General features: G+C 39.0%; 1 protein-coding gene across 1 annotated transcript in view; it reads right to left on the bottom strand.

Moving 5' to 3' along the window:
- Window positions 1-7,539: 7,539 nt before the first annotated feature.
- CMTM6 (CKLF-like MARVEL transmembrane domain containing 6) overlaps window positions 7,540-14,937 on the bottom strand; it is a 26,056-nt gene continuing 18,658 nt past the window's right edge. Inside the window, exons 3-4 of the mRNA XM_011961542.1 lie at window positions 14,248-14,346; window positions 7,540-10,328 (exon numbers count right to left, since the gene is read on the bottom strand). Of these exons, the coding sequence (XP_011816932.1) occupies window positions 10,191-10,328; window positions 14,248-14,346 (237 nt within the window). The 3' untranslated portion in view covers window positions 7,540-10,190. The remainder of the gene's footprint in view (window positions 10,329-14,247; window positions 14,347-14,937) is intronic.

A 14,937-nucleotide genomic window follows, 5' to 3' on the forward strand; every position in this document is an offset into this window, starting at 1 on the left:
GGGTCAGTTTTTTTTTTTTTTTTTTTTTTTTTTTTTTTTTTTGAGATGGTCTTTCACTGTCACCCAGGCTGGAGTGCAGTGGCACAACCTCGGTTCACTGCAACCTCCACCTCCCGCTTCAGCCTCCCAAGTAGCTGGGACTACAGGTTTGCACCGTCACGCATGGCTAGTTTTTTGTATTTTTGATAGAGATGGGGTTTTGCCATGTTGCCCAGGCTGGTCTCAAACTCCTGAGCTCAAGTGATCTGCCTGTCTTGGCCTCCCAAAGTGCTGGGATACAGACGTGAGCCACCGCACCTGGACCCAAGGGTGATTTAAAACTTCAGGGTCTGCATCCATGCCACCTACCCACAAAGGCTGCTTTCTCTGTTGCCCACATAAACCTGAGGTTTAACGTAAGAGGATTCCAAAGGAAAAGCAATGGACTGACATGGGTTTGTCCAGTGCCAACGGCAGGTCCCATTCTGCTTCTAGTGGAACAATCCTTCTGGGCATTAAATGTTCTGACTTCAGATGAGAGAAGGAGGGCAACAGGTGCCTAGGAAAGGTATCCAGAGGCTATGCCAAGTGCAGAGGTGATTAAGTACCTGAGGATCAAATAAAAAGGACTGAGCCACTGGAAACTTAGAGTCACACTCCCAAATGATAAAATGGAACCAATATGAGAAGGAAGACTCCATAAATCCAACAAACAGGAGAATTAGCACCAAAAGAACTTAAGATCTTAATAGAATGGTTTCAAAGAAAATGTAGTATATGAAGTCAAAAACTCAATAGACTTGCTAAATAGCAAATTAGTTAAAATTCAATGAATAAGTTAAAAACAGCTTAAGAAACAAAATTAGCATTTGAGGCTATCATCCATCTTCAAATATCTGTAGCACAGAGATAAAAAAGTAGAAAAAAAATCAGAAGGTTAAATATTACAGGACTGAATGAGAAAGTCCCACATACATCTCATAAGGACTCTAGAACAAGAGAGAAAATAAGAAAATTTCAAAGTGAAAATAGATGAGAATTTTGCAGAAATTCAATTTCATTCCTCAGATTAAGGCAGCACAACACATCCCCAGCAAGTTAAATAAAAATAAATCCACAGACATCTCCAGTGAAACTCAATACCAAATTCGAAGATACAATCTTAAAAGAACCAAAGATTACCTAGTATGAATGCAGGCTGACATCATGCTTTTTGCAACATCAGGGGCCAGATGACAATGGAATAACATAATATCTTTGAAGTAATGAGAAAAAATATTATCAATCTAGAATTCTATACCCACCTTAGCTATTTTTAAGAGTAAGGGCAAAATGAAATTTCACTCTTGCAGAAAGGACATCCAACATTGAAGTTAGAAAACAGTAACCAAAAATAAGGTGGGATGCAAAGACTAAACTATGTTGGTAAATCTAAATAAGCAATGACTGCATAAAACAACAATAGTTAATTTAGGAAGTTGCTAAGATAAATGTAAAATACTAGGCAGTAACAACATAGTACATGAGAAGAACTGATGGCCATTAATTCTAAGGTCTCTTAGTATCATTCAGGAGATGAGCAGGAGTTCTGATTAATATTACAAATCCTTATAAAATCAAATATGCGTGCTAAAAATTTGATAGTATGTTATTACTGAGGAATTCTAGCAAAGAAAAGTGGCAGGAATTACAGAATTATAAAGTTGCTATTTTGCAACTGCTAACAAAGCAACTGATTTAGGCAAAGATCCGTGGATGAAACCTTTTAGCTAAAAAGTTGATGGGAAACCTCACAGTGAGTGGGGAACACATGGTCAGCACCTGACCCCACTAAGTGTGCACTGAGTGTGGTTATTACCAGAGAATACAGAAAAAAAAAAGTTTAATCTGAATTTAAGCATGCCTTTAGGGCTATCTTTCCGTTTACAGGAAATACTGGAAATAAAGGAATAAGTTAAATAACATGATAACAGAAATTGATAAATTCAGAATGTGAGATATCTGACAGAAATCCATTGACGAACTAGTAGAGGTGTGTAGAGTATTAGGAATGCAATTGATTTTTGATTATTCATCTTATATTCAGCAAACCTGCTGACATCTTCTGTTACTTTTACTAGTAATATGCTAGTATGCATATCAGAATATGTAATTTGCTAATCAGAACATGTAATTTCTTACAAATATCTCGTTCCGGTAACTATAAAAATAAGGTATCTAGGATAAATCTGACTAAAGATATGTAAGACCTTTATGAAAACAAAAGAAAATTGCTAAAAAACAATAAAAGACCTAAATCAATGGAGATTCTATGTTCATGAACGTGAAGTTCAACCAGTAAGATGCCATTTTCCCCCAAAACTAATCTTCCAATTAAATGCAATTCCAAGAAAAAAGCAAGAGATAGGTGAGGTCTATCTCTACAAAAAATTTGTAAAAGGTGGCCAGGTATGGTGGTGTGTACCGGTAGTCCCAGCTACTTGGGAGACTGAGGTGGGAGGATTGCTTGAGCCCAGGAGTTCAAGGCTGCAGTGATGTAGTGAGCTAGAGCACACCACTGCACTCCAGCATGGGCAACAGAGTAAGACCCTGCTGAGAAGGAGGGGAGGAGAGAGGGAGGGAGGTAGGAAGGAAAGGACAGAGGAAGGGAGGGAAAGAGGGAAGGAAGGACAAATTTGGAGGTTGGTACACAGACCAAGGAAATAGAACAGAGAACCCAGAAATAAATCCATGTATTTACTGCCAACTGATATTTGAGAAAGGAGCCAAGAACATACATTGGGGAAAAGACAATCTCTTAAATAAATGGTGCTGGTTAATGGTAACTTGGGAAATCAATAAATACAGTGCTGGGAAAACTAGATATCCATATGCAGAAAAATGAAACAGACCCCTCTCTCACCATATATGAAAATCAACTCAAAATGGATTGTAGACTTAAAAGATCTGAAACTGCGAAACTACAGGAAAATGGAAAGTGCTTCATGAAATAGGACTGCGCAAGGATTTTTTGAATAAGACCTCCAAAGCACAGGCAATGAAAGCAAAAATAGACAGATGGAATTACATTAAACCAAAAAGCTGTGGCCCAGCAAAGGAAACAATCAATAGAGTGAAGAGACAATCTATAGAATGGGAGAAAAGTATTTGCAAACTATCCATCTTATATCCAGAAAACACAAGAAACTCAAACAGCTCAATAACCCAGAACAAAAACAAAAACAAAAACAAAAAACAAAGAACAAAAAAAACACTAATGCTCAAAACGCCTATATAGACATTTCTCAAGAAAAGACATACAAATGGCCAACAGATACGTGAAAAAAATGTTCAATACCACCAATCATCAGAGAAATACAAATCAAGCCACAATGAACTATGATCTCATTGACGACTATTAAAAAGACAAAAAATAGGGCCGGCTGCCAGTGGCTCATGCCTGTAATCCCATCATTTTGGGAGGCCAAAGTGGGTGGATCACGAGGTCAAGAGATCGAGATCATCCTGGCCAACATTGTGAAACCCCGTCTCTACTAAAAATACAAAAATTAGCTGGGCATGGTGGTGCGTGCCTGTCTTCCCAGCTACTCGGGAGGCGAGGCAGGAGAATCCCTTGAACCCCGGAGGTGGAGGTTGCAGTGAGCCAAGATCATGCCACTGCCCTCCAGCCTGGGCGACAGTGCAAGACTCTGTCTCAAAAAAAAAAAAATGTTGGCAAGGATGTAGAGAAAAGGAAACTCTTACGCACTGTGGGTGGGAATGTAAATGAGTACAGCCATTATGAAAAACAGTATGGAGGTTCCTCAAAAAATTAAAAACAGAACTACCATATGATCCAGCAGTGTAATTACTGGGAATATATTCAGTGGTAGTGAAATCAGTATGTCAAAGAGCTATCTGCACTCCCATATTTATTGCAGTGCTATTTACAATAGCCAAGATACAAAATCAATCCAAATGTCCATCTACAGATGACTAAAGAAAACGTGGCATGTGTGTGTGTATATATATACACAATGGAATACTAGTCAATCATAAAACAATGAAATCCTGCTTTTTTTTTTTTTGCAGCAACATGGATGAACCTGGAGGACATTATGTTAAGTGAAATAAGCCAGGCACAGAAAGACAAACACCACATGATCTCATTCATCTGTGGAATCTGAAAAAGTTGATTTCATAGAATTAGAGAGTAGAATAATGGTTACCGGAGTCTGGGGAGGGTAGTGAGTTTGCGGGAGTCGGGGCTGGGAGAGGTTGGTCAATGGATACAAAGTTACAGTTGGACAGGAAGAATAAATTCTGGTGTTCTATTATACAGCTGAGTGACTGTAGTAATGAATAATGTTGGCGGGCCAGTGGTGGCTCACCCTTGTAATTCCGACACTTTGGGAGGATCGCTTGAGCCCAGCAATTCAAGACCAGCTGGGACAACATGGCAAAGCTCGTCTCTACAAAAACTACAAAATTAGCTACTTGGGGGCGCTGAGGTGGGAGGAATGCTTGAACCCAGGAGGTCAAGACTGCACTGTGCTCCAGCCTGGGTGACAAAACAACCCTGTCTCAAACAACAACGATGTAGTGTGTATTTCAAGATAGCTAGAAGACTTTGAATGTTATCACCACTAAGAAATAAATGTCTAAAGTGATGGATATGATAAACCCTGATTTGATACAATGCATACATACATTGAAACATCACTGTACCCCATAAATATGTAAAATTGTCAATTATAAATAAAAAATTAATTTAAAAAAGGAATATTCTATACTTTCTAAAATTTTTTTTTTTTTTTGAGACAGAGTCTCGCTCTGCCACCCAGGCTGGAGTGCAGTGGCCGGATCTCAGCTCACTGCAAGCTCCGCCTCCCGGGTTTACGCCATTCTCCTGCCTCAGCCTCCCGAGTAGCTGGGACTACAGGCGCCCGCCACCTCGCCCGGCTAGTTTTTTGTATTTTTTAGTAGAGACGGGGTTTCACCGGGTTAGCCAGGATGGTCTCGATCTCCTGACCTCGTGATCCGCCCATCTCGGCCTCCCAAAGTGCTGGGATTACAGGCTTGAGCCACCACGCCCGGCTCTAAAATGTTTAAAGGTTTACATCTTATATTTAGTACTTGATGCTACCTTGGTTTTGGTGTATTGTGTGAATGCCTCACACCATCTAGTTTATTGTTTCAATAGGTGGCCCCTTCTCTGACATACATGTTGCTTCTGTTTAAGTGGATATAAATGTGTAGGTCTGTTGCTGGCTTTCTTGGGTATTTTATAATACCTATGCTCATAACGCAGACTTGATCAAATCTTAAAATTTCTGATAGTACAATTTCAAAACTGTTTTATGCTCGGCTTTTTTTTTTCTTTTTTTAAGATGGGGTCTCACTGTGTCACCCACTCCGGAGTGCAGTGGCGCAATCACAGCTCATTTCAGCCTCACACTCCTGGGCAAAAATGCTGTTAGAATCCTCTAGCAATCCTCCCACTTTAGCCTCCTGAGTGGATTGGAGCACAGGTGCAGGCCACTGCGCCTGGCTAATTTCAAGTCTGTTCTTTTTCCTCAAGATGGCCTTGGCAATCCAGGGTCTTCTGTATTTCCATATGAATTTTCAGATTATTTTTTCTATTTCTGAGAAATAACGGTCAATAAACAAGTGAAAAGACAATCAGGTTCACCAGAAACAGGAAGAATACAAAAAAAAAAAAAAATGAGGCACCATTTCAGTACCAGACGAGCAAAAATGTTACGTTGAACTAATATTAAGTGCAGGACAAGAGAGGGGAAACCAGCACCTCATTTGCTGCTGAGGGAAATACAAACTGGGTCTACCCTTTGGAGATCTATTTGGAAATATTTAGTCATGCTGAAATCATAACGTACCTTCTGACTCACCTAACAATTTAACTTCTAAGTACTTACCCACCATGTAAGCTCTCACATGTGCACAAGAAGAGATGTTCAAATACATTTGTTCACTGTAATGTTAAGATGGTCAAAAGCTGAAAATGCTGTTAGAATTTTTCTATCAGTAGGAGAGTAAGTAAACTGTGACATATTCATACAATGAAATACCAAACAGCATTCAAAAATGAATGAACCAGAGTTACAACCTTGAAGCAAATACGGCAAAATGTTATAATCTATTAAAGGTGAGTGAAGTCTCCAACAAGTATCATCCTCTGTGCTTCCAGTGCTTGGAACATTTCAGGCTGGGCATGGTGGCTCATGCCTGGAATCCCAGCACTTTGGGAGGCCAAGGCAGGCGAATCACCTGAGGTCGGGAGTTCGAGACCAGTCTGACCAACATGTTGAAACCACGTCTCTACTAAAAACACAAAAAAATTAGCAGGGTGTGGTGGCATGTGCCTGTAATCCTAGCTACTCAGAAGGCTAAGCAGGAGAATCGCTTGAACCCAGGAGGCAGAGGTTGCAGTGAGCCAAGGTGGTGCCACTGCACTCCAGCCTGAAGGATATAGCGAGATTCTGTCTCCAAAACAAACAAACAAAAAAAATTCAAAAATTCTAAAAAGTAGCTAATAAAAATGTTGGGGAAAAGATAATACTTCTCCTTTTTTTTTTTTGAGATGGAGTTTTGCACTTGTTGCCCAGGCTGGAGTGCAATGGCACGACCTCAGCTCACTGCAACCTCCGCCTCTGGGGTTTGAGCGATTCTCCTGCCTCAGCCTCCAAAGTAGCTGGGATTACAGTCATGTGCCACCACACCCAGCTAAATTTTGCATTTTTAGTAGAGACAGGGTTTCACCATGTTGGCCTCTCTGGTTTCGAACTCCTGACCTCAGGTGATCCACCTGCCTCAGCCTCCCAAAGTGCTGGGATTACAGGTGTGAGCCACTGCGCCCAGCCTCCCCCTTTTATTATATCAATTTCTATGACATACATTACTGTACTTGTAGAATAATTTATCCACTGAATTTACCAATGTGGAATTGCCCTACCCAGATGTCTTGTGAAATAAGTTTTTCTTACTGTTTAAGACACATTTAATTAGATTTTCTGCTCCTTGCAGCTTATTGCATATTGATACAATGCTCTTTATCAAAACAAAACTCTAAACTCTGAAGAATGTACAAATCCTGGTGAGTTCTTGATGACTATAAAGATCCTGTTATTCTCATAGAGGGTGGAGGCAGGAATTTCGCAAACTACACAAATAGCTGTAGTTTTACGAGAAACCACCCTAGTTTTGCTTCACATTTTCCCAATCATTGAACAGTTCCTAACAGAATGTGCCTATTTTGTTTTTAGCATTGTTAGCCACATCTAGAAATGTGACAGAGTCTAAATTGCTTCTTTGGAAGTATTTCAAGGCATTTGTAAGTCTTCCTCTGTGGTTCCCTGAAAATGTTGTTTAAATGTGTATTCTAACTTTCCAACAAGAGAGACAGCCCAGGGAAATGGTTTTGTTTCTTTTCTATCCTAGATATATCCAAAATCTAGTATTCTACATAGGAACTCAACAAGATTGTGCAGCAACTCCCACAACTACAGAGACAGCTTTTCATTTAATCATCACACTTCTGTAATAAACACTTACAAAGGTATGAACATTTTAATTAAATGGATTTATTTTAAAAGTCTATAAAATTTGACATTAAGAGAGATAAAAAAGACCCATAAGATTTAAATTGACAAATATAAAAATGATTGGCTATAAACAATGTAAAAATACATTTCCCAGCCCCCAAACAAAACATAAGTAATTATAAAATTTTTGTACTGAGTCCATTTCCCTTATAATTCTTGAGAACCATTCTAAGCAATCTATTGGTATAAAATATAAAATTAAATGTATAACTATTAATTTTAAAATTATTTTAAATTTGAGTTTATTGAGTTTGCCATTTTTTGTACGTAACAGTGGTTTCTGGTCCCAAGTTCCCCTTGAACGTATTTACTACAATGGTCTTTTTACTCCTATTTCCTGCTACAACAGAAAAGAAAGGCTAACCATTCATGGGTCCCATAAAAAACAATGTGAAGGAAGACTCTAAGAGTGACCAAATCTACCAGTGAACAGACTATCTTTCTGAAAAAGAAAGAATTAAGTGACCAACTAAGAGATCCACTTTTGTACCAATGAAACACATGGAGGTGAAACCTCAGAACAAGCGAACTTAAGCTCAATGACAACATGTTTTGTATGACAGGCCAGATGAGAATGTATCTGTCAATCTTGACTAAGCCCAATGCATGGGTGGTGACCCTGAGGAAGGCCAGATGATATGCTCTGAATTTTAGATAGATGTAGATGACATTAAAAACCACAATGGCACGGTTTGATGTGAAACTCTAGTCTACCTATCATAAACTAGTTTTCTGAATCAGTCCTTATTCTTAGACCCAAGACTCAGCTATTTCTCCTTTCTTAGATGACATGCCCAATAAAAACGGCATCCATGATTGGTTTCATTATCTCCCAACTAAATAGTGGTGACATTACCACTAACACTAGTATCCAAACTCTGACACAAATCCTAAAAAAGGTACTGAGTCAGTAAGACAGAGCAGAAGCTATGTCAGGCCATACTGATCGATTTCTGAGAACCACATTGGCCACATTCATGCAACTAAAACTCATCTACGACACACAAATGGCAGATGAGAAAAAAAAAAAAAGGATGAGGTCATTCAACTTTATCCCTGGAAACATGATTCCACTGTTTCAAATATAGGAAACCTACCCTGGGAGACTTCTACCAAAGTGCAGAAGGACCTGATGTATGGGCTCATCATCTTAACACTAGAGTCCCAGGTCAAAACTCCAGGCGGAGGAGAAGAAAGGTCTAGTCTGTGAACCACCTGGACAGAAAGGTCATATCCCAAGTGTCCTGCCTACCTGTGGCAGCTGCTAGCCAACAGACAATTCTGGTTATGAAGTTATCTCTTGAGAATGGCTTGATTCTCCCTTATGCCACCAATAGTATTAGTCTGGGCAGGGTTCCCTGGATATTTACTTTCTTAAGATGTTCCTTGCCAAAGACAAACTAGACCAATGCCTATGTAAGAACAAGGACTCTCAAGATCCTGCTACACAATATTCACAATTAAAAGGGCCCAAGATTCAGGACCACCTAAAGACAACTGACAAAAAGTAAGCATCAGAGCCAGAGGCCAACCTCTGCTAGATGAAGCAGCAGCACATAGTTCCATTTCTATCTGATAAGGAGACAGAAAAGAGGCATCTCGAACGATGAAAAACGAAAGGCTGGGGTCCTAAAAAAACAGACTGGCTTCAAAGAAAACACTAAGGAAGACCCACAGAGCTGTATTAATTTTAGTAAAAATAATCATATGCCAACAGGGGAACTGAACCACTTTCTAAGTCATAGTATGAACTCATCTCTTCAGATACTTGGTAAGTGGTCAAAGCTTGTTTTTATAATTACTTTCACTGTTTTGGGCAAAAAGTCTTTCTTATCTTTGGTCCTTAGTTGTGGTATCAGTTTCTTCCATTTTTTTATGTGTTACAAAACAATCTCTTTCTCACTTGACATCAACAACCAAGGTGCAGTATAAACACGAAGTTGCTGATATTGTTGCTTCTATACACACAAAATACCAACATCTCCATACATTTTATAGGCTATACCAAGGTCTCAGAAAGAATTATTAACAGTTATCCAAAAATATTGTAAAATTTAAGGCTGAGTGAAATACAGTGAAGCCTGGTAATATATGTTAAGGAAAAAAACCTAGACCAACATTTTAAATATTGGTTTCTTAAATATGTTAAATTCCCATTAACAAAACCTAATCTAAGCATCAAAACAAACAGCTAAGCAAATTAATTTAAAAATTAAACAATTTCTAAGTAGATGAATATAATCATGTTTATACAGCTATAAAGCATCATCTGGAAGCTAAGCCTAGTAGAAGAATGACCTGTAACAGAATGACAGAATCATTTATCAACCTTTGAGTTGTGTGATTTAAAAAACAATTGTTCTCTCCTCCTCCCACCAAAATCTCCATTTGAGATAAGTTTCAATCATTATTTTTTTTAAATTTTTTAACTTATCTGGCCTAATTTGTGGTGGCTGACACAATATTGATCAAACTGCCTACTTGACCTTCCTCTTGCTCTCCGAAAGAAGTGGTTTAAACAATTACACAAATTTTACAAGAGCTTCTGCCAGGGCTCGGGCACCACAGTGCAGAGTCACTACCTTAGTTAACATCTGCTCCCCAGAGTCTTTAGGCATTAAGTGGTTCAGTGAGGGCTTCAGCCCTAGTGGTATTTTCAGGTTTTCTCAGCTGGGACTCCTGTCGTTTTTCATACAGCATAATGACAAAGTCAAGTAGGAACATAAAACTTGCTATAAATCCGAACACCTGAGGAAAAAAATGAGGAAAGGTTATAGGAGGAATTTTGGAATATAATCTTGGAATTGGAATGATTTCCTACTTGCCTTGGACAGTGTTTCATATAAGCAAGATGTTTATGAATTTTATCTTATATACAACTACTCTTTAATGTTAAAAAAATTTTTTTTAAGTCATCAAAAAATGGAAAGAAGTTATAAAAGAAAAACTTCCAGAATAATGGCTATCAGTCAAAGTCCCACAAAGTACTAATGTTCTGCCTTATGTGTGCATGTTTATATGTGGAGGGCTAATATATGAAACTAGGGTTAACAGATAAACATTAAATCCTAAAAAATGATACAGAACACAAGAATATTTGCATTGTTAGATTGACCCACAGATGTGGTAAGGGAATGTGACTAGGCAACTCAGTCTAGGTGAAAATGAAAAAAGTTATTAATATCAAAACAGAAATTCCATTTTGAAGATACTATTAGGTTAAGTTACTTAAATAAAATACACGTTCCAGTTGTCACATTGCAATGACACAGTGGCACAACGCCACTACCTACTTCCTCTTCCTTAAGTCACTTCCTCAATTGTTCTCTTCTAAAATATGATCAAACATTCTGATAATTCTATCAAGAGACAGAAGACCACGCGTCTGCTTCAAATTTAGCTTCTCCACTAGCAAAACCCTTAAGGATATGGGGGCCAAATAAGTACTCTGTAAAAAAGAGAAAATTGATGTAGGTGATGGCTAAAGTCTCTTCCAAATCTAATACTCTCTATCCCATGATTTTTATTAATAACATTCTCTTACAGTCTGTTGCAGTCTCCTAACCTGTCCTCCCCACCTAAAGAATATGCATTCCACCTCATTTTACCACAAAGTAAGCTGAGCTCCAAATTCATTAATTCCCCCAGATATCCCCAACATATCCAATGTAAATTTAATTATCAACGCCTCCCACCCTCCCATCCCCCGCCACAAAAGCCAAGTCTTTTTTTTCCCTCTGGAATCTTTATTTTTGACTTGATGGCATTTATCCCCTTATTTTCCTGGCAATCTTCTTAAATACATCAAACTCAGACCAAATGTCGCCCTTGTTTTTGAAACTGTCTCTGATCGCCTCAAAGAGCTCCAGTCCATATAAGGCCCTCTATACTATACACTCCAGACAAGCGATCTTCGAGCTCTTTTGGTTACACACTTCTGAATTTAAAAAACAAAAAGGACTTCCTCATGCATTTACGTCTGTAAAACTTTTCATAATTCAAATAGTTACAAAAGGTAATGTCCAGCATATTGTAAATATCGGCTTTTTAAACTACCAGTCACTACTAAATATACCCAGTGAAATATAAATACTGGGACAATCTAATACATCATCTAATTAAAATCCAAATTTTTTTTTATAGCTGTAAATTTTTTCACTGGAACTCAGTTGTTCCTCAACTTCATTTCACTTTCCCTACAGAGTTTTATAGTAATGTATTTTTATCCTCATAATTTTATGTATCACCATCTCATACTCCTCTGCAACAAAAATGATTCTAAACTGAAATTAACCATAAAGCCCTATTAAAACTTTGATTTTTCCCTTCTATTGGTTTATGTACCCATGAATAAATATTGCTTATTGCTAGAATGAATCAAGATTCAGTGTTAATTTTACTTCTATGTTTTGTTTTTACACATGTAAGTGCTACGAAACTATTGTCATATGAATAGGTAAATATAGCCATGCAATTCTCTGAACTCCTTTTGAGTTTTCTATCATAAAAAGCAGTCTTAATGATGTATTAGCTGACAACTCTATTAATTACAACTTCAATTTTTGGGGTTTTTTTTTTGTTTTTTGAGATAGAGTCTCACTCTGTCACTTAGGGCTGGAGTGCAGTGGCACAATCTTGGCTCACTGCAACCTCTGCCTCCCAGGTTCAAGCAATTCTCCTGCCTCAGCCTCTCGAGTAGCTGGGACTACAGGCGCCCACCACCACGCCCGGCTAATTGTTGTAGTGGAGACAAGGTTTCACTATGTTGACCAAGGTGGTCTCAAACTCCTGACCTCGTGATCCGCCCACCTTGACCTCCCAAAGTGCTGGGATTACAGGCGTGAGCCACCACGCCCGGCCTAACTTCAATTTTGTTAAAAACAAAGTACTAGTTGGAAACCAGCTGACTTGCAAGACAATTTGTTGTCCAGCTGCTAGTCATTCAAGTTCACAGCACTGGCACCAGTCCAAGGCCATGATCCTTGATTTACAATTCCGATACCCAAAGAACGAATTAACTCAAGGTTTTCATGATTCACTTGGCTCAAAATTGACACAAAGTAAGACTATTTGCAGTCTTTTCTTATCCCTTTTACTATAAATATTCGTATGTTTTACTTCAGATAAACCAATGTTAGATGACAGGGTACTGTCCCAGGCCCTCAAATGGGTGTTGTGTAATATAGGATACGTACAGCACTACCTTTCTAAAATCCAGAATATTCTGAATTCTAAAAAAAATTCTGGCCCCAAGAATTTCGGATAAAAATTGGATCTTTATTTTCAACTGTCTCTTTGTTGTACTCAAGGGTTTTGTTTTACAACTCAGGGTAATCCACCACAGTAAGTGATACGGTTTGGGTCTGTGTCCCCAGCCAATTGTCATGTTAAATTGTAATCCCCAATGTTGGGGCTGGGGCCTAGTTGGAAGTGATAGGATCATGGGAGCAGATTTCCCCTTTGGTGCTGTTCTTGTAATAGTGAGTTACTGAAAGATCTGGTTGTTTAAAACTGTGTAGCACCTCCCGTAGCACCTCCCCACTCTCTCTCTTCCTCCTGCTCTGGCCACGTAAGATGTGCCTGCTTCTGCCTTGCCTTCTGCCATGACTGTAAGTTTCCTGAGATCTCCCCTGCTATATTTCCTGTAGAGTTGTCAGAAAAGAGGCAATTAAACCTCTTTTCTCTATGCGTTACCCAGTCTCAGGCTACAAACCTTTAAGGATATGTATAACCCACTGAAAACTGCTGTCTAGGCCAACTTTTTTATTATTAATTTTTTTCTCTTCTTGTAGAGATGAGGTCTCACTATGTTGCTTGCCCAGGCTGGTCTTGAACTCCTGGCTTCAAGTGATTCTCTCACCTTGGCCTCCCAAAGTGCTGGGATTACAAGCCTGAGCCACAGCACCCAGTCTCAGAACAACTTCTATTGGTTCATTTAACAAACTCCTGGCCGGGCACGGTGGCTCAAGCCTGTAATCCCAGCACTTTGGGAGGCCGAGACGGGTGGATCACGAGGTCAGGAGATCGAGACCATCCTGGCTAACACAGTGAAACCCCGTCTCTACTAAAAAATACAAAACACTAGCCGGGCGAGGTGGTGGGCGCCTGTAGTCCCAGCTACTCGGGAGGCTGAGGCTAGGAGAATGGCGTAAACCCGGGGGGCGGAGCTTGCAGTGAGCTGAGATGTGGCCACTGCACTCCACACTCCAGCCTGGGCGACAGAGCGAGACTCCGTCTCAAAAAAAAAACAAACAAACAAACTCCATTACAATTTTACTTTTCTGTCTCCTTTTCTAGGCTGAGCCTCATTTCTCCCATATATTCTCCATACCTAGAATAGCACCTGGCATGTAGGTGTGCATTTATTGTACCGAAAGTGGAGAAATATAAAATAATAAAGTCGATTTTACCACTTCCATTAGCAATGACACATTGATATGTGGAGTAAGTAGATTTTTTTTAAACAAAATTCAGTCAAATTCTATAGGCTCTAGGTTTCAAAGGCTATCATATTGATTTGCTTTAAGGTCTTCTATTCAAAATTACACTAAAAAATAAGTTAAAAGAAAAACAACTCTAACATGCTGTATAACTTGTCAAGTACTCTCCAAATTCCGTATTTCTAAGGAAACAAAAATAAGCAATGTTAAAAATACAAGGTACTTACAATAGCAGCAATTTCAGCTGAAGTCCTGTCATGTGTGGAAACAAAAATGATGGATGCCAACAAAAACACACATCCTGTGCCCAGAGTAATATAAAAATCCTATGCATACATACAGAACACAGAAGGAATACAATAGTTAGATTCATGGAAATGAACTTTTTCATTTTTAACTTTAAAAAGCTCTGGCTGCTTGTTTTTCTTGATACAACCCAAACTTACATACCCAAACTTCTAACTTTTCAGTAAGCCTGGCATTCAATAAATACTGTGTAAAATAAACAGTACCCACGCTGGGCTGGGCATACTGAGAGAACACATTACAAGATAATCTTTTAATAACAACAGCCCTCTGTGCCAGGAGAGGTGGCATGAGCCTGTAGTCGCAGCTAATTGGGACGTTTTTTGTTATCCAGTCTCAAAAAAAAAAACAGTCCCGGAAAAGATCTCGTGTGCATGTGTACAAGTGTTTGTGTGTGCCTCTTTTTCTCTGGGACATAATACAATTATCTAAGCCAAAGCATTTATTACAGTTCCATCTTACTTCCAGCAAAAAAGCATTTTTCTTTCCTTTCAAAGTATTTTATGGTAGGATGACATCTCTGAGAGTATTCCAATGCTTTCAAAGCACTTTCTAGGCCGGGTGCGGTGGCTCAAGCCTGTAATCCCAGCACTCTGGGAGGCCGAGACGGG

Source organism: Colobus angolensis, unplaced genomic scaffold (assembly GCF_000951035.1).
Source record: "Colobus angolensis palliatus isolate OR3802 unplaced genomic scaffold, Cang.pa_1.0 Scaffold56, whole genome shotgun sequence".
NCBI classification, from domain to species: domain Eukaryota; kingdom Metazoa; phylum Chordata; class Mammalia; order Primates; family Cercopithecidae; genus Colobus; species Colobus angolensis.